The 23,626-nt window shown below is 37.8% G+C and overlaps 1 protein-coding gene and 1 long non-coding RNA gene across 3 annotated transcripts in view; one reads left to right on the top strand and one right to left on the bottom strand.

The window, feature by feature from the left end:
- The window catches only part of LOC144090089 (insulin gene enhancer protein isl-2a), a 30,102-nt gene extending 23,265 nt beyond the window's left edge, over nucleotides 1–6,837 (top strand). For both annotated transcript variants that reach the window (XM_077621415.1, XM_077621409.1), the window contains exon 6: nucleotides 6,125–6,837. In XM_077621415.1, the coding sequence (XP_077477541.1) occupies nucleotides 6,125–6,241 (117 nt within the window). In that variant the 3' untranslated portion in view covers nucleotides 6,242–6,837. The remainder of the gene's footprint in view (nucleotides 1–6,124) is intronic.
- LOC144090113 (uncharacterized) overlaps nucleotides 1–23,626 on the bottom strand; it is a 99,737-nt gene that overhangs the window by 19,438 nt on the left and 56,673 nt on the right. The window contains exon 4 of the long non-coding RNA XR_013305283.1: nucleotides 8,211–8,255. This is a non-coding gene — a long non-coding RNA (uncharacterized LOC144090113). The remainder of the gene's footprint in view (nucleotides 1–8,210; nucleotides 8,256–23,626) is intronic.

The raw sequence follows: 23,626 nt of genomic DNA, 5'->3' as shown, positions 1-23,626 counted from the left end.
CTTTTTCCGATGAAAAAAAGCCTTATTTTACATGTTTTCTTTATGAAAAAAAAGCCTTACTATACATGGCCTTTCTTCTATGAAAAAAAGCCTTACTATGCATGGTCATTTTTTATGAAAATAAAAGCCTTACTATACTATGTCGTTTTTTTAAAGAAAAAAGCCTTACTATACTATGTCGTTTTTTAAAGAAAAAGCCTTACTATACTATGTTGTTTTTTAAAGAAATAAGCCTTACTATACTATGTCGTTTTTATAAGAAAAAAGCCTTACTATACTATGTCGTTTTTTAAAGAAAAAAGCCTTACTATACTATGTCGTTTTTTAAAAAGAAAAAAGCCTTACTATACCTTGTCGTTTTTTAAAGAAAAAAGCCTTACTATACCTTGTCGTTTTTTAAAGAAAAAAGCCTTACTATACTATGTCGTTTTTATAAGAAAAAAGCCCAACTATACTATGTCGTTCTTTAAAGAAAAAAGCATTACTATACTATGTCGTTTATTTACGAAAAAAGCCTTACTATACTATGTAGTTTTTTAAAGAAAAAAAGCCCTACTATACTATGTCGTTTTTTACGAAAAAAGCCTTACTATACAATGTCATTTTTTAGAATAAAAAAAGCCTTGCTATACTGTGTTTTTTTTTTACAAAAAAGCTTTACTATAGTATGTCGTTTTTATAAGAAAAAAGCCTAACTCTATGTCGTTTTTTAAAGAAAAAAAGCCTTGCTATACTATGTCGTTTTTTTAAGAAAAAAGCCTTACTATACTATGTTGTTTTTAAAGAAATAAGCCTTACTATACTATGTTGTTTTTTAAAGAAATAAGCCTTACTATACTATGTCGTTTTTATAAGAAAAAAGCCTTACTATACTATGTCGTTTTTTTAAAGAAAAAAGCCTTACTATACCTTGTCGTTTTTTAAAGAAAAAAGCCTTACTATACCTTGTCGTTTTTTTAAAGAAAAAAGCCTTACTATACTATGTCGTTTTTTAAAGAAAAAAGCCTTACTATACTATGTTGTTTTTTAAAGAAATAAGCCTTACTATACTATGTCGTTTTTATAAGAAAAAAGCCTTACTATACTATGTCGTTTTTTAAAGAAAAAAGCCTTACTATACTATGTCGTTTTTTTAAAAGAAAAAAGCCTTACTATACCTTGTCGTTTTTTAAAGAAAAAAGCCTTACTATACCTTGTCGTTTTTTAAAGAAAAAAGCCTTACTATACTATGTCGTTTTTATAAGAAAAAAGCCCAACTATACTATGTCGTTCTTTAAAGAAAAAAGCCTTACTATACTATGTCGTTTTTTAAAGAAAAAAGCCTTACTATACTATGTCGTTTTTATAAGAAAAAAGCCTTACTATACTATGTCGTTTTTTAAAGAAAAAAGCCTTACTATACTGTGTCGTTTTTTAAAGAAAAAAGCCTTAATATACTGTCTTTTTTATAAGAAAAAAGCCTTACTATACTATGTCATTTTTTTAAAGAAAAAAGCCTTACTATACCTTGTCGTTTTTTAAGAAAAAAGCCTTACTATACCATGTCATTATTTTAAGAAAAAAGCCTTACTATACTATGTCGGTTTTATAAGAAAAAGGCCTTACTATACATGTCATTTTTATAAGAAAAAGGCCTTACTATACATGTCATTTTTATAAGAAAAAAGCCTTACTATACCTTGTCGTTTTTTAACAAAAAAGCCTTACTATACATGGTCATTTTTTAGAAAAAAAGCCTTACCTTACACAGTCTTTTTTTTTAGAAAAAAATCCTTATTATACATGGTCTTTTTTTGATGAAAAAAAGCCTTACTATACATGGTCATTTTAAAAAAAAATGCCTAACTGTACATGGTCTTTTTCGATGAAAAAAATCTTACTATTCATGGTCTCTTTTTCGATGAAAAAAATCTTACTATTCATGGTCATTTTTTAGAAAAAAAAGCTTTACTATACATGTTCATTTTTATGATAAAAAAGCCTTACTATACATGGTCTTTTTTATGAAAAAAAAGCCTTACTCTACATGGTCATGTTTATGAGAAAAAAAAGCCTTACTATACATGCTCTCTTTTTCTATGAAAAAAAAGCCTTACTATACATGGTCATTTTTTGATGAAAAAGCCTCACTACACATGGTCTTTTTTTTTAAAAAAAAAAGTCTTACTATACATGGTCTTTTTCCGATGAAAAAAAGCCTTATTTTACATGTTTTCTTTATGAAAAAAAAGCCTTACTATACATGGCCTTTCTTCTATGAAAAAAAGCCTTACTATGCATGGTCATTTTTTATGAAAATAAAAGCCTTACTATACATGGCCATTTTTTTTTTTTAAAATGCCTTACTATACATGGTCTCTTTTTCGATGAAAAAAAAGTCTTACTTTACATGGTCATTTTTTTTAGAAAAAAAGCTTTACTATACATGGTCATTTTTATGAAAAAATGCCTTACTATACATGGTCATTTTTGGGGGGGAAAGCCTTACTATACTTGGTCTTATTTTTTTTTGAAAAATAGCTTTACTATACATGTTCATTTTTATGAAAAAAAGCCTTACTATACATGGTCTTTTTTGGGGGGAAAAGCCTTACTATACATGGTCATTTTTATGAAAAAAAGCCTTACTATACATGGTCTTTTTTCGATGAAAAAAGCCTTACTATACATGGTCGTTTTTCGATGAAAAAAGCCTTACTATACATGGTCTTTTTTATGAAAAAAAGCCTTACTATACATGGTCTTTTTTATGAAAAAAATCCTTACTATACATGGTCATTTTTATGAAAAAAAGCCTTACTATACATGGTCGTTTTTCGATGAAAAAAGCCTCACTACACCATGGTCTTTTTTTGGGGAAAAAAAGCCTCACTATACATCTTCATTTTTTTATGAAAATAAAAGCCTTACTATACATGGTTGTTTTTCGATGAAAAAAGCTTTACTATACATGGTCTTTTTTGGGGGGAAAGCCTTACTATAGGTAGGTCATTTTTTTTAAAACAATGCCTTAGTATACATGGTCATTTTTAGAACAAAAAAGCTTTACTATACATGGTCATTTTTTATGGAAAAAAACCTTACTGTACATGGTCATTTTTTACGAAAATAAAAGCCTTATTATACATGGTCGTTTTTCGATGAAAAAAGCCTCACTATACATGGTCATTTTTATGAAAAAAAAGCCTTACTACACATGGTCTTTCTTTATGAAAAAAAGCCTTACTATACATGGTCATTTTTATGAAAAAAAAGCTTTACTATACATGATCATTTTTCGATGAAAAAAGCCTCACTACACGTCTTTTTTTTTTTTTTTTGAAAAAAAGCCTTACTATACATGGTCTTTTTTCGATGAAAAAAGCCTTACTATACATGGTCATTGTTTTATGCAAATAAAAGCCTTACTATATATGGTCATTTTTTTAAAGAAAAAATGCCTTACTGTACATGGTCATTTTTTACGAAAATCAAAGCCTTATTATACATGGTCGTTTTTCGATGAAAAAAGCCTCACTATACATGGTCATTTTTATGAAAAAAAGCCTTAGTATACATGGTCTTTTTTTTTTGAAAAAATGCCTTACCATACATGGTCTTTTATTATAGAAAAATGCCTTACTATACATGGTCATTTTTATGAAAAAAAAAACCTTACTATACATGGTCTTTTTTCGATGAAAAAAAGCCTTACTATACATGGTCTTTTTTCTATGAAAAAATGCCTTACTATATATGGTCATTTTTATGAAAAAAAAAAGCCTCACTATACATGGTCTTTTTTCGATGAAAAAAGCCTTACTATACATGGTCATTTTTTTTGAAAAAAGCCTTACTATACATGGTCATTTTTGAGAAAAAAAAGCCTTACTATACATGGTCTTTTTTTCTATGAAAAAAAACCATATTATACATGATCATTTTTCGATGAAAAAAGCCTCACTACACGTGGTCTTTTTTTTTTTTTTTTAGAAAAAAAGCCTTACTATACATGGTCTTTTTTCGATGAAAAAAAGCCTTACTATACATGTTCATTTTTATGAAAAAAAGCCTTTCTATACATGGCCTTTCTTCTATGAAAAAAGCCTTACTATACATGGTCATTGTTTTATTCAAATAAAAGCCTTACTATATATGGTCATTTTTTATGAAAATAAAAGCTTTACTATACATGATCAATTTTTTTGAAAAAAAGCCTCACTATACATGTTCATTTTTTAATGAAAATAAAAGCCTTACTATACATGGTCGTTTTTCGATGAAAAAAGCTTTACTATACATGGTATTTTTTGGGGGGAAAAGCCTTACTATACATGGTCATTTTTATGAAAAAAAGCCTTACTATACATGGTCTTTTTTCGATGAAAAAAGCCTTACTATACATGGTCGTTTTTCGATGAAAAAAGCTTTACTATACATGGTCTTTTTTTTTAAAAAAAGCCTTACTATACATGGTCATTTTTATGAAAAAAAGCCTTACTATATATGGTCTTTTTTCGATGAAAAAAAGCCTTACTATACATGGTCTTTTTTTTTTTTTTGAAAAAAATGCCTTACTATACATGGTCTTTTTTCGATGAAAAACAGCCTAGGTCTTTTTTTTTTTGAAAAAAATGCCTTAGTATACATGGTCATTTTTTTTTGAAAAAAAAGCTTTACTATACATGGTCAACTTTTATGAAAAAAAGCCTTACTATACATGGTCTTTTTTTTTTTTTTTAGAAAAAAGCCTTACTATACATGGTCATTTTTTACGAAAATCAAAGCCTTATTATACATGGTCGTTTTTCGATGAAAAAAGCCTCACTATACATGGTCATTTTTATGAAAAAAAAAGCCTTACTATACATGGTCATTTTTTTTTTAAATGCCTTACCATACATGGTCTTTTTTTATAGAAAAATGCCTTACTATACATGGTCATTTTTATGAAAAAAAAACTTACTATACATGGTCTTTTTTCGATGAAAAAAAGCCTTACTATACATGGTCTTTTTTCTATGAAAAAATGCCTTACTATACATGGTCATTTTTATGACGAAAAAAAGCCTTATTATACATGGTCGTTTTTCGATGAAAAAAGCCTCACTATACATGGTCATTTTTATGAAAAAAAAAGCCTTACTATACATGGTCATTTTTTTTTAAATGCCTTACCATACATGGTCTTTTTTTATAGAAAAATGCCTTACTATACATGGTCTTTTTTTATAGAAAAATGCCTTACTATACATGGTCATTTTTATGAAAAAAAACTTACTATACATGGTCTTTTTTCGATGAAAAAAAGCCTTACTATACATGGTCTTTTTTCTATGAAAAAATGCCTTACTATACATGGTCATTTTTATGAAGAAAAAAAGCCTCACTATACATGGTCTTTTTTCGATGAAAAAAAGCCTTACTATACATGGTCATTTTTTTTAAAAAAAGCCTTACTATACATGGTCATTTTTGAGAAAAAAAGCCTTACTATACATGGTCTTTTTTCTATGAAAAAAAAAGCCTTAATTTACATGGTCATCTTTTGAAAATAAAAGCGATAGATTAAAAATCGCGAAAAAAACAGGGTTTTACAGCAAAACTATATTCATAGTCGTCGTTTGCTGTGCCCTTCAAAACCCCTGAAAGCCCAAACACCGCAATAGATGAAAAATCCCGAAAAACCAGGGATTTACGGCAAAAACATTTCCGCAGTGATCCCCCGCCGTTCGCTGTTCAACGCAACATCCGCAAAAGCCCAGAAACCACAAAGGCAAAAAAACAGGTTTTACAACAACAAAAAATGTATCCCCAACAACCCCCGTCATTTGCTGTGCCACGCAAAATCCCGATAGCCAAAAAAACGCAATAGATGAAAAATCGTTAAAAAAAAGGGGTTTTACTGAAAAAATACTTTGGCAACAAACCCCGCAAAATCCAAGAAAGCCCAAAAACCGCAAAGCGTTAAAAAAACGATGATGATTTATTCATGATTTGTTTCCTCTTTCGCTACCATTGATGGTGATAGACGTCCAATTCATTTTTCTTTTCAAATGCTTGAACATCTATCGCCACCAGGGCAGTTAAAGTACAGCATCCATATTTGCTGTAATATTCATTAACCATCTTCCAATGTGCACAGGTGTCTTTCTCAGAGTCAGGCTCTCTGGGCAACTCATCAGGAAGTGACGTCACATCCTTATCATCTCAGTTACCGGACACCCCCAACAGTATGGTACCAAGCCCGGTGGAGACGTGAGACCCGTGACCTCCAGCCAAGACAACCCCACCCCCCCTGCAAATATTGCAGCATGAATGCCGCGCCCTCGTCCTCCGACCAATCATCACCCTCCCCTCCAACCCCATTTGCATGTGAGCAGCTCATCACATCAACCAAAAAAAGGATTTTTCTTCTTTTCTGATTCTTTTGGAGGCGAAGATGGATGACAAACGATGATGTTGCATGAAGAAAGATGTACAGGGACTTTCTATGTGGATATACGCGCAAACTTTCCGTGACGAGACTTGAAACGGGGAACACTGTGGAAACACTTCATGGACTTTTCACATTTCGTTGTGATGGTTTTGTGTCTTTGTTTCCTTTACGTCATTTTTTTTTATACGTTGGACTCTGTCTTAAAAGCGGAGCATGAATGGGAAAAAACTAAACAAGGGAAAAAAAGCAATGTATCAGTGTTGTAAAATACAAGCTTGTTTGAGCTCTTCGATCGAACAAAAGAACTAAATTATTGTTATATTATTATTTATTGTGAGGAAGGCGATTCGTAAAAGGGAATATTATCTGATCTAAATGATAATAATAAAAAGATGAATACACAAGTATGTCTCGATGAAGCATTTGTTGGAATGTCATTTTTTTCTTCAAATGAGACACTTTAAACTGATTTTCATTTGGTATTGCACTTCAGGCAGAAATACGGAGATAATAATGTGACGGCTTGCAGGTTGGAACTGCTCTTCTATATCTTACCTTCTCCCGACAATCCACTCTGGCCGTGCTTTTACTTTGAAACCCACCCTGCCCCCCAATAAAACTGCTTCTGCTCCGTCCAGTTTCTCTGGTCTGTTCAGACAGCAGCCGACGCGGTTTATCAGCTACTGGCATCAGCTGATGCAAACCGGGTCCCCATTTACTCCTCCCCAACACACACATATACACATACACACACACACACACACCGTCTGACAACCTTCTCCGTGTTTTACTGCGTCGTTTTAATCCGTATTGAAACGTAGCGTTTTAAAATTGCAATTTCAAGCATTTTCTTTTTGTCTCCATAACGCCGTGAAATGTAAGTTTCACGTTAGGATTGAAAGACAGTGGGCAGATAAGAGACGTGTCTAATTGGCCTTTCCGCCCCCCCCCCCCTCAAATAACAAACAAACAATACAGATGGATTAAGATAAAGCAGATAAGTGGAGAATAACAAAAGTGTTTAAACAGCGAAGAATGCGAACTCACTTAAATTGGCCGGTGGCTAGATGCAGATCATATTTTAACATTAAAACTAGCTACAAATTGGTTTTGGAGAGCAAATTTACTGCAAAAAAGAAAAAAAAATCTTGTAATTTGACATTTGTTAGGTTTTCCCAATACAAAATTATTTGTGGCAGCATTTATCATATCAAAATGAACTCAAATGAATGTTTTTGTTTCCATTGATTAATCTCTTTCGGGGATGTGATTACTACAGCACTTAAGCGTTTTAACCTTTTTATAGGGCCAATAGCAAGTTTTAAAAAATATATTTTTTAAAAAATATCAATTATTATGATTTTTAAATGATTATCATTTTATTTTCATGATAGCAATGCATTCATTTTATCCATTGTTGATAAAAACATATTTAAAGAAAGTCAAATGATCAAAAAGAAATATACACAATGGTTACGGATACTATTTAACACATTTCATACCATTGAAGTCAACATTTTATATCATGTATTATTATTATTATTAAATTATTTAACAAAATATGGTATAAAGTACTGGTTGTGTGTATTCGATATCTGCGAATAATTGATCCATCTCGGCCTATACCCTTAAATGTATTATTGAAATTTGTATTCATTCCTTTAAAAAATATCTAGTAAATTATTGTTGAATAATGGAAAGGGTGTATTCGCACGTAAGTGTTTTTTTATCTTATGTTTGAGAAAATATTTTATTTTATTTTTACTTGTTTTTGTTTATTAGAGCCACTAACCTTGGTCAACGTAGTCACCACTTCACACACAAATGACGTCAGTATCTGGTTTAAAAAGAAAAGAAGTGTCAGTAAGAGCTGGTGACGTCACCACGTCATGAATGATTGAGGGCAAGGGGGTCCGTTTAGGGGTGATGTCATCCTCTCATTGACAGGCTGACATGAGGGAAATTGAAAGCTGCATTGTTGATGCAGACTATCATAAAATCATCAATCAGGCATGAAAAAAACATTCTAAAGCAAGGCTATTTTTCATTTTAAAAAGTCGACCAAATAAAACACAGAGAGACAATATATGCATTGCAGGAGTATGGGATGAAATTATTTTTTTTAAATAAACATCATATTAAAACAGAGAGAGAGACAAAAAAAGCATTGCGGGATTATGGGATGAAATGATTTTTAAAAAAGCATATATAGACAGACAAAAAAAGCATTTCGTGATTATGTGATGATTTTTTTAAAAACAAGATTTATTCCACTTAATGCGTGTGTATAAACGCAATTGCGTGCGTAAAAGCGACGGTTTAGTGCACAAGAATGAGGCTGAAATGTGAAAAATATTGCTTTTATTTGTTCAAAAAACAACCATATTTAGTGACGTTTTTTTGGTGGAAAAAAACGACTATGCATATATAGTAAGGCTGTTTTTTCCATTTAAAAACATGTTATTAATGACGTTAGCAAATGTTTTCTTTGAGAAGATTACATTGCAATCCCTTTGCATTCATCTCGACTCAAAAAGTAGTTGTCAGTCCCCCAAAAATTGATGACTGCTAGTTTTTGAGTTGAGTATTTAATTTTGTTTCTCTTGTGAATTCCACTGAGACTCCGTTTTGCTTAGACTTTACCATCGCAAAGATCAAATAGCCTCAGGGGGCCGTAAGGCTGCGGCATTTCAGATACTCGGAAATAAAGGTTTTGAAAAAGTCAGGTTTGTGGCACGCACTGACCTTGGTGGTCCTGAGGGGGGGCCACCAGCATAGAGACAAACTCTCCTGGGATCCTCCTGACAAGCTGACTTAATGCAGCCACTCAAGTGGGACTTTTTTTGTTTTTACTTTGAAAAAGGAGAGAATGCAGGCAAGGCAAAGACATTTTGCCTTTCCCGCCAACGTTAGCGGATAAATAGCAACTGAAGGAAGGCCCAACGTGCTCATAACTTGAATATAAAGCCAACATTTATGAGAATGAATCGATGACGTTTGGTTTTTACAGAATGGGCGACCATTAAAAATTCATTTCATCAAAAAGTTTGAACTTTATACTCGGTAGTACTATGGCTTACATGCGACTTGACTTGTTTCCTATTTACTGGCACTTACTGTATTTTTCTAAGAACTGAGCCTGAATGAAACCCTTAAAAGCCTCAAATGTTCCCCAAAAGTTGTTTTTTGTCCAAATAAGCTTGGTGTAAAGTGCATTAAAGCGCGGACCGTGCCCGTTTGCCAGGCATTTTAGTATTGAATTTAAACAGCCATTCATCGTGGACGTGTAATGGCCGACCCAACGTGCTGTGACAAGGATTTAATCATGTCTGCTTCCAGGTTACACCACAATGAGCGCTTGCGCGTGATCGATCTTGAGCACCGCTTTTATGGGAAACTGACACAGTGAGTAAATATCCACATTTTATCCTCTCAGCTTAAAAGCATCCTGGACAACAAGGCAGAGATTTAAAGAAGATATATTAAAAAGACATCCATTAGAAATAAAACACGCAATCACCGGACACTTCATTAGAAACTGTTGAATGAGTATCAATTAGCAGTCGGTTACAAATACATTATTCAGTTATGTGACGAAATATAATAACCGTATTGTGTCACCATGTGAAACGTTTCAAAACTGGTATCACAAGATTTAGCTGAAGTACTAACTGCCCAGTTTTGAATTCTGAGAGGTTCTGCGTTTAAACATTCTGAAGGAAATGTAATAGAAAAATATGATGATAGGATTTATTATTTCGGCAAAAAGAGAGCATGGTTGTATTTGGAAAATAACTCATTGGCTGACATTAACGGTGGGACTATTTTTTGTTTTTAAAGTTGTTTACTACTAATGGAAAGTGGGAGTGAATTAACATTTGCTCATTTTCTGCCAAACCTCCCACTTTAAATGGGTTGGAAGTTGAGCTTTGTCAATGGCAAGCATAATAACTAAATGTTGTCTTAATAACTGTTGTACATAATATGGTCCATTATCCTGGTATTTGTGAGGACTCTGGCCACAGCATTTTGTATTAGCTGCAGCATCCTGATTGATTTTTTTTTGTCTAGACCAGTAGATATGCCTTTGCAAACTGCTAAAAATAAATACACGGATACAATTTTCCGTGTGTTGTTTAGAGAAAATCCCTTTATGGTAATGCTAGTGCTAGCAGGCGGATTTAGCGATAAACCTTAGTTAACTGTAGAAGTTCTTGCATGGAAAATTTCTGGCTTTATTTAGTGCTTTCAATGACATTGAACCAGGATGAGAGCCGATTTTTAACCTCCGTCTTTCCTGAATTTCACAAGCGAAAAGGCAGCCTACGAGGTATTGGCAACCTTCCCAGTTCAAATTCATCTCACGTCTATCGCCATCAATTCTAGCCAACGAGTTACAGTAAATTTTTGATCACATAGTTCTTACGTAGAATCAAACAAAGATCACTCAACGTGGCCTCATCACAAACATGTGTACTTTAACTGAACCTGCGAGAGGAAATGACAAGAGTAGCAGCCTGGGGCATCACTCCAAAGAGCGTGTACACACACACGGCGAGAATCACCCCCAGCCCGTTTGAGACGCCGTGCAAGTAAATCACGGCGCCACACCCACCCATAAATCTGGAGCAGAAACAACACGGCAACAACCATTAGGAGGACAGAGCATGGCACCATGAGTCACTGTAAAACCCAGGCCGGCTCCACCTGTACCCGCCTCCCGAAGCGGTCACGAGGTGAGTAGCGAAAAGACAAACGTATCAATAGAAGCCAGGAGAAGGAATCGAGACCTTAGACTGCGCGGCGTTGACTGCACTAGGTCAGGAGTTCAAGAATGTCTCGAGGAAGTCTTTGTTTTTTAGATTTAGTGCCAAAGTTCAATTAAGCCTCTGACTCACAAGTTCACCAACTTTAATGATACGCTCGCAGCGGATGCGAACGGCGCCGGAGATTTACAGTGGCCGTCAAAAGACGCCGCCGTAACTCCCGCCTGTCAGCTTTGCTGCTCCCGGCGCAATGAATTACTCTGTCTTCCTGGATGACGCCTTCTTTTTCGGGCTCGTGTCACATGCGGTAGGCGCTTGCTAAGAGGGACGACTGGAGCCTCAACAAGACAAAAAAAAAAACAACCATAAGTTAGGAGGAATTAATATATGCCTAAAAAGAAAAACAAGTGATAAAAAGTGGGAACAATCAAAAGAAAGGAGTGGAATGAAATGTAATTTTAGGAGTTCATTCCCTTTCCGTATATCCACATCCTCAAAAGGGTCGCGGGGGGTGCCGGAGTCTATCTCCGACAACTACGGGCAACAGGCGGGGCGAATCGAGACAGACAACCAATCACAGCCAGGGGCAATTTAGAGCGTGTGCGGTCTTTTGGTCGCCCGTTGTTGCGGTCCGGGCGACCAAAAGACCGGCGACCAAAAGACCGACGACCAAAAGAGCGGCGACAAAACAAGGTAAAACAACACGGTCTACGCATCAATAAAAGCCAACAATGGCCATGAGCAGTTTTACTGAGCCGACGTGCGAGTGTATAACAGTTTGTATGTACATGAGTTGTCCCCTTAGGAAGGTTCTCCAACAAAAAACAATAAAAGTCCGGGAAATTTGGAGCTTTTCTTTAGCCTAATAATTACTAGGGCATTAAGAATGACTATATAGTAATTCACAGTTTGTATTTAGGGAATTTGAGCAACGATTTAAATGGTAATTATCAATAACCTTCCGGGCGACCAAAAGATCGGTGACCAATCGACCGTCTACCAATTTAGAGTGCTCAACCAGCCTACCCTGCAAGTTTTTGTGATGTGGGAGTACCCAGAGAAAATTCACGCAAGCCCTGGGAGCTTTGAACTCCCATCTCAGAACTGTGAAGCTGACGTGCTAATCACGTGAAAATTCAACGTACGACATCGCGGGGCGCGGCCTACTATCTGGTCAAACTGGCGCCACGCCCGACGCGTGCCCCCTGTCATCATTTGCATGCGTGATAACACTGACTTTGTATGGGAACCAATCGCGCAGCGTTGAAAAAATACGCGGCCTGAAAGCAGCATAAGGATGGTCCGGGAGGGACCGGGCCTGGACTTTCTCTTGGGACTCACTGGCAAAGGCAACAATGGGTCAGCGGGGCTCTTTGTACGCTTCCCTCCTTAATCAAACTAGCCACAGGAGTGATTGGATTTTAATACTGCTGGGCCCACCGTAATGGCGTGATGGACGGGGTCCGCTGAATTGGAGCAGGATGTCAGCCCTGTGAGGCCTCCATTAATGATATTGCTTCATTTCTTAAAGTGGCAGCGACCACTCGCCACCAGGAGATCAGCAGGCTGGTGGCTGACCCCTGCCCTTTGCTTTAAAATTTTTGGGATACTGTATATTTTTAATATATATTTGTCTTTTTTCAGGGGGGTGGCTTTTTTGTGTTGACTACTGACATACATGTGTACATAGTATTTTTATATGAACAATATCATGCAATCCTAACCTCTACAGAGACACATTTAACAAGATGGCTGCCACAAACACCACTAGATGTCCAATACGTTTGAACTAGGAAAATGCGAATGAAGGAACGTAATATTTAATTACCTTGTTTGGACCTATATTTTTTTTTAAACTTAAAATAATGTTTTAAATAAAGACGTCAAAAAAATTAACTCGGATGACTGCTGTGATGTTTCAGTGCCATTGAAAATGTCTAACCCCCAAAAACAAAAAACAAAACATGTCCCCTGTTTATTTCCTGTCTGCTTTTGAGGAGACCAACAAGGTAAATCATTCTAATGATACTTTACGTGAAATGAAAATCAGCATAACTCATCCACTAATGGCTAATTCAGGCTCGTTTTGACCCCTGCGCATCAACAAGAAAGATGAATTAGCATATTTAGTGGTCTTGGCTGTCTTGTGTCAGGGGGGACGCTGCCCCACAGGAGGAGGTCACGTCGGTCAGGCCGCCGCAGCGCAGGTACGAACCTCTGCTCCGAATTAAAAGCAGAAGGTCCGGGGTGAGCCTCCGTGACCGCGCTGACATAAATAACGGAGATTTACAAGATTTTTAAAACACTTTTAACAATACTCCGGGTTTAATGTGCTCTCTGTTTAATAATGCACTTTAGGCTTTAAGAGCACGATAAACAAACCAATAATTCACTGTTTTTTATCATCTGAGGGTGAAACGCGTTCAAAGAAGAGAGTGAAGGGATGTCGCTTGATGTTTTTGCCAGCGTTTTGAGACGTAAACGCAAGGTCTCTTTACGCTCGGAGAGATGAAAGTACGCCGAGGTGGATCTACCTAAAAAGATGGAGTGGAAGGCCACGCTCAGGGAGGAGTAAACAAAAGACTTTGGGAAGAGAAGAGTTTTGCTCGCGATATCTTTAGACATCGCAATCAAATGAGAGGCTTTCTGGGAATGGCTAAGGTTGATCTGTTCCAGGATCCTTTGCCTCTGGATTTTCCCATTAGAAATAGAAGAGGAAGAAAGTTCTGGTCAGGGTTCAAGCCAATGAACGCTTGGTAGTTTAAATGTGAGTTAACAAGTGGTCAAATAAAAATGTAGCAGCAAAATGTGGATAAAATTAACTCTTACCAAGATAACTTTGAGTTTGTCTCTTGTCCAATCATGCTCGGTGGAAAACCATTTTTACATAACTATTAGTGATTACTTGGATGAAAACCATGGCCTCTCACAAAAACGCTAGCCAACACGGTGAACACTATTTTGCCGGTTTGAGTTGTGTCACATTGCCTTTGTGTGTCTGGGAAAACTCACAGTAGCAACTGGCCTGCTTTTCAACTTGTGACGCTTTGCAGAAAAAGTCAATGATTCTCTAGCCCGCCAAGAAAAACGTCAGTGCTGAATAACAGAAAAAATATGAATCTTTCGGCAGCCAGCGGATGTTACGCTTGGACAAAACACGTACTAAGAGATGTTTTTTCCTCGGGACAGAACGCACGCTTGTGAGAAGACAACTGACGTCTGTGTTAGAGCGAAGACCTGGAACTGATCTCACACAAACACATAGACACACTCACACACTAAGGCTGACCCACTACCAGCCGCCACAAATCACTGGGCCATCTCGTATAATCCTCCTCCAGCAGCGCCGCGGCATTAAACATCCAAACAAATTGCCTCTCGTCAAGCGCTCACAGTGGGAGGACGCCAGAAGGAAACGCAAAGGTTGCAAGTGCGGTAACTCCTCTGCAGGGCTCGGAAAATAAATGAAATCGTAACGCTTTACTTCATTTGACAATAGCGATAAATTCTGGCATTGGGACAGGGACAGTAGAGAAGTCACCTACTCTGTAGGTTTCAGTACTCATATCTGTTTAAATGTATACTGAAGAGGCAAAAAATGAAAACCACACTTGTAAATTGTCATGTTTTACTGCATACCAAAATGTGCAATGTATACAGTTGATTGGTATCTTGTGTGACTCGAGGAAAATGGGATATAAAGTATGTTTGTAACTACTGGAAGTTGAAGTTGAACTTGTATTCTACTAATCTAACCAATTACAGAAACCAATTTTTTTTCACACATTTCCAGGCTGAAAATGACCAACGTGATTAAGTGATCTTGAACGATTTTGAAATCAGTCACAGAATTTTCAAATCTTACACTCTGTTTTGAATGGAAACAAATCTACAAGATTAAATACCTACACTAGCTCCAATTCGTTTCTTTGAAGGCATTGCGTAATGTATCTGACTAAGTTCACTTTCTGGGAAGAGCCATATTTCTGATTTTAGCCTTTAGTTTTTTTGTAAATCCAAACTTTTTCCTGATTAGGGCATGCTGTGAGTCTGTGATTTGAGGAAGTGACACATCATTGGGCCGATGGCCAGCCACCGACTGGGCCGTCTAGACTGACCTGACTGACATGGTTGACGTTGAGGGTAAAGGTGTGTAAGGAAAACGGAAAATTCGGCAGATCTGCAGATGTCCGTGGGCACACTCAAGCCTCAGATAAGAACAGAGGGCACGGCTCTATCTGCTTAGAGATCTGACACATGCCGAAAGCTCTTCGGTGGACTGACTTAAGACTTATCTTTACAGTTTCCTATACCACCTACTGACAGATCCCCAGGACTGTGTAAATTCCTTCCCCACCCCCACCTTAAAACAACTCTGTGCAGACAATGAGACGAGACTTTGTGTACTATAACAGGACAGAGGAGCTTTAACAAGGCGTATGAGAGAGAGAGATAGGGACCAACACAAGTTTCAGGTGTTGCAATATGTGTTTGAAAATGGACAATCCTTGAAGTGAGCTCATGAAGCATGACGCTTGCCTTTTTCTGACTGTCTTGTATTTGAAAACGGAGTGCTCAGTTCCTAGTTTGCGAGATCTTCTGTTTGTGCATTGGCTCAGTGACTTTTTTTGATGAGTCAAAGGAAATGTTTAGGGAAGGAGGAGGGTGAAATATTTCATGAACGGAGACAACTGTATCTTCCTTAACTTATAATAAATACTGGATTCCAGAATGCAGAAACTCCTAACCATAATCCAAACCTCGAAACCATTGTATTCAGAATTTAGCCCCTCATCAAAGAATCCAATGCTAGAACCTGAAACTCCAGCTTCATTCCAACACTAACACCTAATTTTTAAGCCTAATTTAACGAGTGTTAGCTATTTCTCAACGCAAAGGTTAAGGGTTCGATCCCCTGCCTTGGTGACCATATCTTTTTCCACCCAATTATGATCTAGCAAAAATGTTGTGTACTACAAACATACATACTTAGGTTTGTTTTGACAAAATCTTTTTACATTTTTGTTGCTTTGTAGCCATTTAATAAGAGTTAAAATGGCAAAACAACAACAAAAAAATATTTTTTAAATGACATGCTCACACCTAAATGTTAAACCTTGGGATAATTTTGCTCCTTAGCTCATTCACTGCCAATAACAGCATTAGACATTAAATTTATTTAAACTGGGAAGGCTGACTAATCATGTTTCATCGAGTCCGATGTCCAATCACATGATCGGATTGGGCACATCCCTCCTCATTACTGTAAAACCTCAATTTCAATGAAGTTGGAACGTCGTGTTAAAAAAATAAAACAATACATTAATTAGAAAATTCTGTACAACCTATACTGAATTGATCACACTACAATGAAATGATATTTATAGCTCAAACTGATCAACTTGTCCTTAGCAGATGATTGTTAACTGAATTTACGGCTTCAACACGTCCCAAGAAAAAGCTACGACAGTTGGCAAAGAATGACAAAGACTGCTCCTCATTTTGTCCAAATTTGCACCGCAAATTCACAGTGGATGGAAAAATCGGCTCTTTTTAGTGGTTCTCGCAATGTCGTTTTTTACTATAGGGACGAGTTATTTATACCCAGGCGATTCTGCGGGAGCATTTATCATGTGCGCTAGTGGTTCCCCCTTCAAAGTTCTCATTTTATGACGTGCATTATTTCTTGTGCACACACATAAACAAAGCCAGGGCTGCCGGCACTGAATCAGCAGCCCGTGTCACCGGGTGGCCCCGGGTCAGGCCCGCTTTCTTCTGCCGCCAGTGCTTACATTAGCATGTGAAAGGCTGAAGCCGAGGTCCAAATATTCCCTCCGAACACTTCTCCCACCCGAGCCCCACTCGGAAAAACTCCACTACGTAGGATTGGTAAGACGAATGACTTGAGGTAAGACATTAAACATTGATGGGTTGTTTTTTTTAGTGGTCGCATCCTACTACATCGCGCACTCCTGGAAAACCTTCATCAGCTCGCTTGAGCTTGTCCATAATGGAATTCCGGAAGGCACCAGGAGTCTGTGTTTACATTGCAAGTGCCTGAAAACCAATTTAGCCACGTCAGCCTCATTCGTCTTATCAATGCGCAAAGGCGTTGCCCTGTCAATGGAGCGTTTAAAAGATGAAAAACAATCATTGATTTCGTGCCGGTGCCTCTTCTTCCGCGGACGAAGAAAGAGAGGCAGTGCGCAGTGAATCGCCGCAACAAGTTCAGGCGCTGCGCCACTGTTCATTTTTTAAATTAGCAGAGTGCCAAAGGGCGAGGGGGGTGTTGAAGCGCGGGCCAACGTATAAATATTCAAAAGGAACACGTCGTATTCCCGGGCTGCTCCTTCTCTTAACGTTTCTCTACGGCGAGCGGAATCATGTGTCATTCACCCTAATTGAATCATCAGCCACTCTCATTCAATTATCCAATATAATATGCAAATAAGATGAACAATGGCCAGCTCATGCTAATTATTTGCATCAGAATAATTAAATTGGACACACGCGCTGGAGGGAAACTGAACTACCATAAAACAGGGAGCAGATTCTTTAATTAGGCTAGCAAAAATTTTATTAGAATCTGTAATCTGCCCGTAAATTGTGCGCGGGTGGCCGTGCACAAGGGGGACATTACTCTTATTGGAAAGCGCTCCCTGAAGACTGGCTCAGGGGAGTGGCCGGCAACATGGCCGTTACCAAGGGCAAATCCATCCTAAAACAGGTTTCCCATTTATTATATTATAGCAATAATCTTGGGAATGTGGACATTAACAAGATTCTGCAAACCACAACGCTGTTATTATACTTAGCCAATGATAATGCGTTTGTCTGAAGCAATCTGGACCCAACAAAGTTTGAGGAAATTGGCATTGCAAGTCAATTGTTCCAGTCAGTTACAGATATCCATGCAAACATTCACAAACAAAGATTAAAAAAAACACATCAGTGTTATTTGTCATGACAACAAGACGCAATTACATTTCATTCCAGATACAGCTCGACAGAGACAATTAAAACATCACATTGCCGCAATTTCACAGTCTTTGGGTATTTAAACAGCTATTTAACGAATGGCTTATTTGAATTCAAGTCAGGTGATTAACTAGGCCATTACAAAAGTGGTTTCTTATTTTGGGGCATATTTGTCATGAAATGACTGAGACATGCAGAATTTAATGCAGAATGTCAGCATTCATCTCATGTGTTTACTTCCAAATCAGATGGCTGGTTTAGGAATTATATTGTTTGTATACATGGCTTTACTTTTTCAGGGGCCAAAAATAAGGGGATATTTTAACAATTACAAGTCACAAATATATTTTCAATACTTGGTTACAAATCCTTTGCAGTCAAATATAACTTCTGGAACACAAAGACATCAACAGACACTTGATTTTTTTATCCCTAATAATTTTTGGCAAGCCTTCAACAAGGCAAATCACCATCATTTTTTACTTCAGAAAGTAAAATGCATACTTAATTGGGTTTAAGTCAGGTGCTTAACTTGACAATTACACAACACTCCACTTCTTTGCCGTAACTCAGTGCTTTGTTGCTTTAGGTCATTTGCGACGGTTCACGCAATACGCTTTGTAGCACTTAGCTAAATGTGACATAACATTGCTTGAAGCAATAAGAATCCATCCTGCTGGTTTTGTCCGATTTACTCGCAAACATTGTCATTCGTAAACGAACATTCCACTCCACACGTAATATACATAAATAGAGCAAGTGGGAAAGGAATAGCGTCATAACTTTAGACTTTGCTCCTGGTTCAGCACAATGACGCCATGAACAGGCACTTTGCCGCCAAGCAGAACTAAGTGTTGTGAATCCTTTCTGCTGTTCCAAAGCGCCAGTGCATGCCTGGTAGTTGCTCCCACACAGACCAGACAACACAAACTGTAATCCCGGACTATGCTCGGGCACGCATGCAAGCACCGCTGCCTCCGCACAACAGAGCGGCCACACACTGGTCCGTGTTGTGCCGCCGGACGCGCAATGAGTCACAGCAGCAGGGCCTTGCACGAATTGCCCGAGCCACTGAAATATTTACAGACTCGCGTTTTGTTGCTTTGGTGGCGAGCGACCGAAAGGCAAGAAGACCTCAGTAGAGGGGATGCCAGAAAAGTCATATTTCAAACGACGTAACGAGTTGTGAGGTCCCGCCGGATGAAAATGTGCGAGTGTGAGTTTAAAAGATAATGATAAGAAAGGCTTCAGCGCCGTATCGTCCATCACGTTGTGAGCAGTGGGACAACAACATCTCGGTAACACCCTGATGTACCCCGTTCGGGCCCGACAGTATTTGTTAAACATGTCAGCGTGACAGAACAGCAGTGGGTCAGGAGCACTAAGGGATCAAAGCGCCAGTGCGTTTGAGTGAAGATGTTGAGACGACTTACAGGACACAATACGCAGCGCCCGCAGCCAATCTGCTGTCTCTTTTACATTTTCACATACATCCACTGTAGAAGCACGTACAAGGAAAAGGCCAGTGTTTACTCGGCGGATCCCCTTTTCTTCGTAAGATAAGCACGCGTGAAGCCTGAATGTAAAACTTTAATATAATCAGTCACGGCAGGTATACACACTGAAAAACATGTTCTACAACTGTGGCTATCCGAAGCAATAAATCAAATCGATCGTCAATTCATTTTGACCAGTGGACGTGTATTTAAAGAATAAAGATTTGTTGAAAAGTCGACTCGAGTTTGTTGTGAATCATAACTGGGAAATTTAAACAGCAGTTTCCCCGCAGATGACTTGCTGCGTGGGAACTCAACTTTATCCGTAAGGATTTATTTTATTTGTGCAATGGTTTGGCTTTGTTGACATGCACTGCAGTTCCTTGACGTTATAAAGCGTTGACTCAGGGTGAGATATTTTTACGTGTCCGGTGATTCTGCCCTTCTCGAATCTTTAGCGGTGTGGTTATTTGAGTATGTATGGTAGTATTACAAATGTTAAACAACCTTGACAGGGAATATGAGGAAGTAAAGCTATATTTTTAGGAAAAGTTGTGTTCCAACATGCAAGATGTCGACAAGTATCAGCCGAGTAGTAATCAAAGAATTCACTACAAGCTTCTTGTTCTTTGGCTTTTGTGCTCATTTTTTTGCCATCCTTCCAAAAGAAAGAGCAGCCTCAAAAGTCGAATCAGGTCAATCAAGTCTATTTTTACAGCTCTAAATAATTGAAAGATCCCAAAGGGCTTCAAAACGAGAAAAATGTGAACAAATTGTTAACAATAATTTAAATATGAGAAAAAATATCTGTAAAAAATTGGAATGGACTGAACTCAGGAACTCGTGCGAACTGAACTAAAGAATTATAGAATACATTCACATTTACAACTTAAGTTTCAGAAACTAACAAGTTACCTATGTTTTTCTCCACTAATTACTGCAGTATACAAAATTCCTCCCCAATTTTTACAGCTGCAGTCCTTCATTTCTTGCTACTTCCATTCAAGTTGTCAGTTGATGTCATAAATAAGGCCATTGCTTTGACTTAATTTCAAATAGTTGTAAACCAAGTCCAGGTAGAACATTTGTAAAGTATTCAGAGTATATAGGCTGTGATGATCAGTAAGAAAAAGAAATGAAGAATGCTAATGTTTCAGTGCCATTGACATTGACAAATGACCAATCCATTTTAACAAGGAGTGTTAAGAAGGATTGGACATTTATCACCGTCAACAGGAGCCAAAGAGTTCATGTTGGTATATTAATTATTATTATTATTTTACACTTGTAAAATAGCTAAGGTACCATGCATTTTTTTCATGATTGGCAAGAACTAACGCTTTCATTCATTTTCTAGGAAATCCATAAACCAGTACACTATTGTCCTTAACTAATTCTATTTTCTATCATCAAACCAGCATGCTGTCTAAACTTGGGCAAGTTACCAGCTACCGACACAAACCACTGGCCCTGTCTTGTCTGTCCCTGTGATGGATTAACAAGGGTCAAATGTCACGCAAGTTTATTCCCGCAAAGGAAACAGCCCATTCTATTGAGTTCAGGGCTACATGGGGAAAATTGCCTACCCGATTGTTCTTCACCAAAATCTTACGTCACCATCATTTATGGCAGGCAAACATCGCTTTCCTTAAGTAGCATAGATGGATGTACTTATCCATAGATCGCATATTTTATATCAAATGACTGGCAACTTGTCAGCTAATACACTGAATAAGCAAAAGTTCACGCCTTGAAGACAACTCCTTGTTGCTAGATGAAAGGCAACATGCATGCCGCTACAAGCCTGATTAAACAAGATTGTGTCGAATAAAGTAATTAGCTTCAAATTGCCAGTTGAATCCGCTAAATATCAAAGTTGTTCACAGCAACAAACAGCAGCCTCACAGCGCTGCGGCGTCAAATCCCTCTGAGGATTTCTAATGAGTCTGCAAACATTTTCCTTGGGAAATTTTGTGCCACTTTCCGCTGTAAATGAGAGAAGCACTTGTACACTCATCGTGTAAAATGCCAACTTCAAGTATTTAACTTTTGCTCTCTTCGTAGGATGCCAAACCCGCCACACAGCTTCTCCACAGATACCCTGTCCTGGGAGAAGCCTTAAATACAGGATTGAGAGGAAGGCACATTTTACCTTCCTCTCAATAAAATCAATGCACCTGGGACACTAAGGGGTTGGTAAAGTGGCACTAAAGAGACTCCATTAGGTCTTCTGGAGGGCAGGGGTTACTTCATGATCTGCTCCTTTAAGAATCGCCAATAGCAGGACTACTACAACCCCTTGCAAAAATGATGAAATCACCAAGAATCCATCGGAAAATCTGTGCTGGAATTGAAAGAAAACAGTGGCTGACAAGGTTCCAACATGCAAAATTGATCTGGCGATTCCATTTTTCTTTCCTTCGGAACCGAACGATTCCATTCCAGACTTGAGTGATTCCATTTTTTTTTAAGTTGCTGACAACCATAATTGCCGATCTTGATTTATTTCCGTGTTTCTTAAAATCAGAAAGTTGCCATTTGAAAAGACGTTTTGCGTCATGTCTACGTATTTTGTCATTTCCTTCGATGCAAAGCAATAAAAAGACTGAGATCGGCGATTTCCATAATTTTTGCCAAGGGTTTTCGTTTGGAAAAAAGTGCCATTTTTTCACTAGCCAGCTAGACTTCATTGGCCGACATGATTGCTGGCGGGAGTGTGGAAAGAATGAGCCAACAAGCGGCAGGTTTCTCACACATATTCAGTGACAAGCTCGCGGACGATCAAACGGCAGGCTGTCGTTAAAACGGAGCAGCTGGGGCTGACATGGCGGAGGCGTGCGGCCAAACGAAGGACCTTTGCGATACGAGATGTGGATCCGCTACCTCTGCTTCTGTAGAAAACATCAAGCCGGAGAACCCGGCATACAAGTGAATGATCACTACCAGTTTCCAGAGATTGGGACGTCTATGGGGCAAATATTCAAAATGTCCTTAACCGAAGCCTTGACGTTTCAGAATTTCTTCTACTTGTTCATTAGCAAAAAGTTAAAAAAAACTACTCCTTCAACTCATTGAATTTTTTAAACATTTTTTATGTATTAATATTCTATTCATTTATGCTTGTACTTCATTAAAAGAAAATATGTAAAATGATAAGATGAGATTCAGGCAGGGCACACGCAAATATTAATATTCTCGCCTAGATTACGATCAATAGAAGTTTAATCAAAGACAAACAAAAAAAACAGGACGACAATAAAAGTCAAAATATTCAGAGACTTTCTATATATTACGCTCAATCTTACACTGATACCCTGCCAGTATTGATGCAAGACCAAGTCTGTATGAAGTATTTTCTTCTCTAAAAATAGATACGTTCCCAGGTTTAAAATTTAAAGGGTGGGCCATTGGTAGTATTCCAATATTGGAATGAGTCCTATCACGAATAAAAAAAAAACTATATTTACAGTGACAGCAACAGAAGAAAGAGGACTTAAACGTCACCGTACGACAGAGATTCCCCCCATTGAGAAACAATAGTAATCAAAAAGCCAAGCAATTTGCCATTTAATATGGTGGGCTTAAACCATCCTCACAATGAGATCTCACTAATTTGTCTGGTGGCGACGGCTCAGGACATTGAGTACAAATGACTGGTAATTGGTCCATTACTCTCTCACGATGCCCGCGAGGATCCGTCTCACCTTGTCTGAGGGGCTCAGGTATGTCATTCTCCCCGCCCAACAACTCACTTTTCCTAAGGGGAAGGATCTCTCAATCACGGACCTCCCTGGAAATGTTGGCAAACCCGGCAGGTCTGGAGGGGAGCGACCTTCCGTGGAGCACGCTCCTCTTTCACGTCTTTGTTGGAGGCTTTGCGCACGACAATAATTACGATCTCAAAGCCCTGGCAGCCTCGACACGTCACTGCGACTTAAGCTTGTTGTTATGACATGCTTGTGTTAAAT

Source organism: Stigmatopora argus, chromosome 2, assembly GCF_051989625.1.
Source record: "Stigmatopora argus isolate UIUO_Sarg chromosome 2, RoL_Sarg_1.0, whole genome shotgun sequence".
Classification (NCBI taxonomy): Eukaryota; Metazoa; Chordata; class Actinopteri; order Syngnathiformes; family Syngnathidae; genus Stigmatopora; species Stigmatopora argus.
Note: the sequence above shows the minus strand (reverse complement) of the source record. Positions and strands in the feature narration are given on the sequence as shown.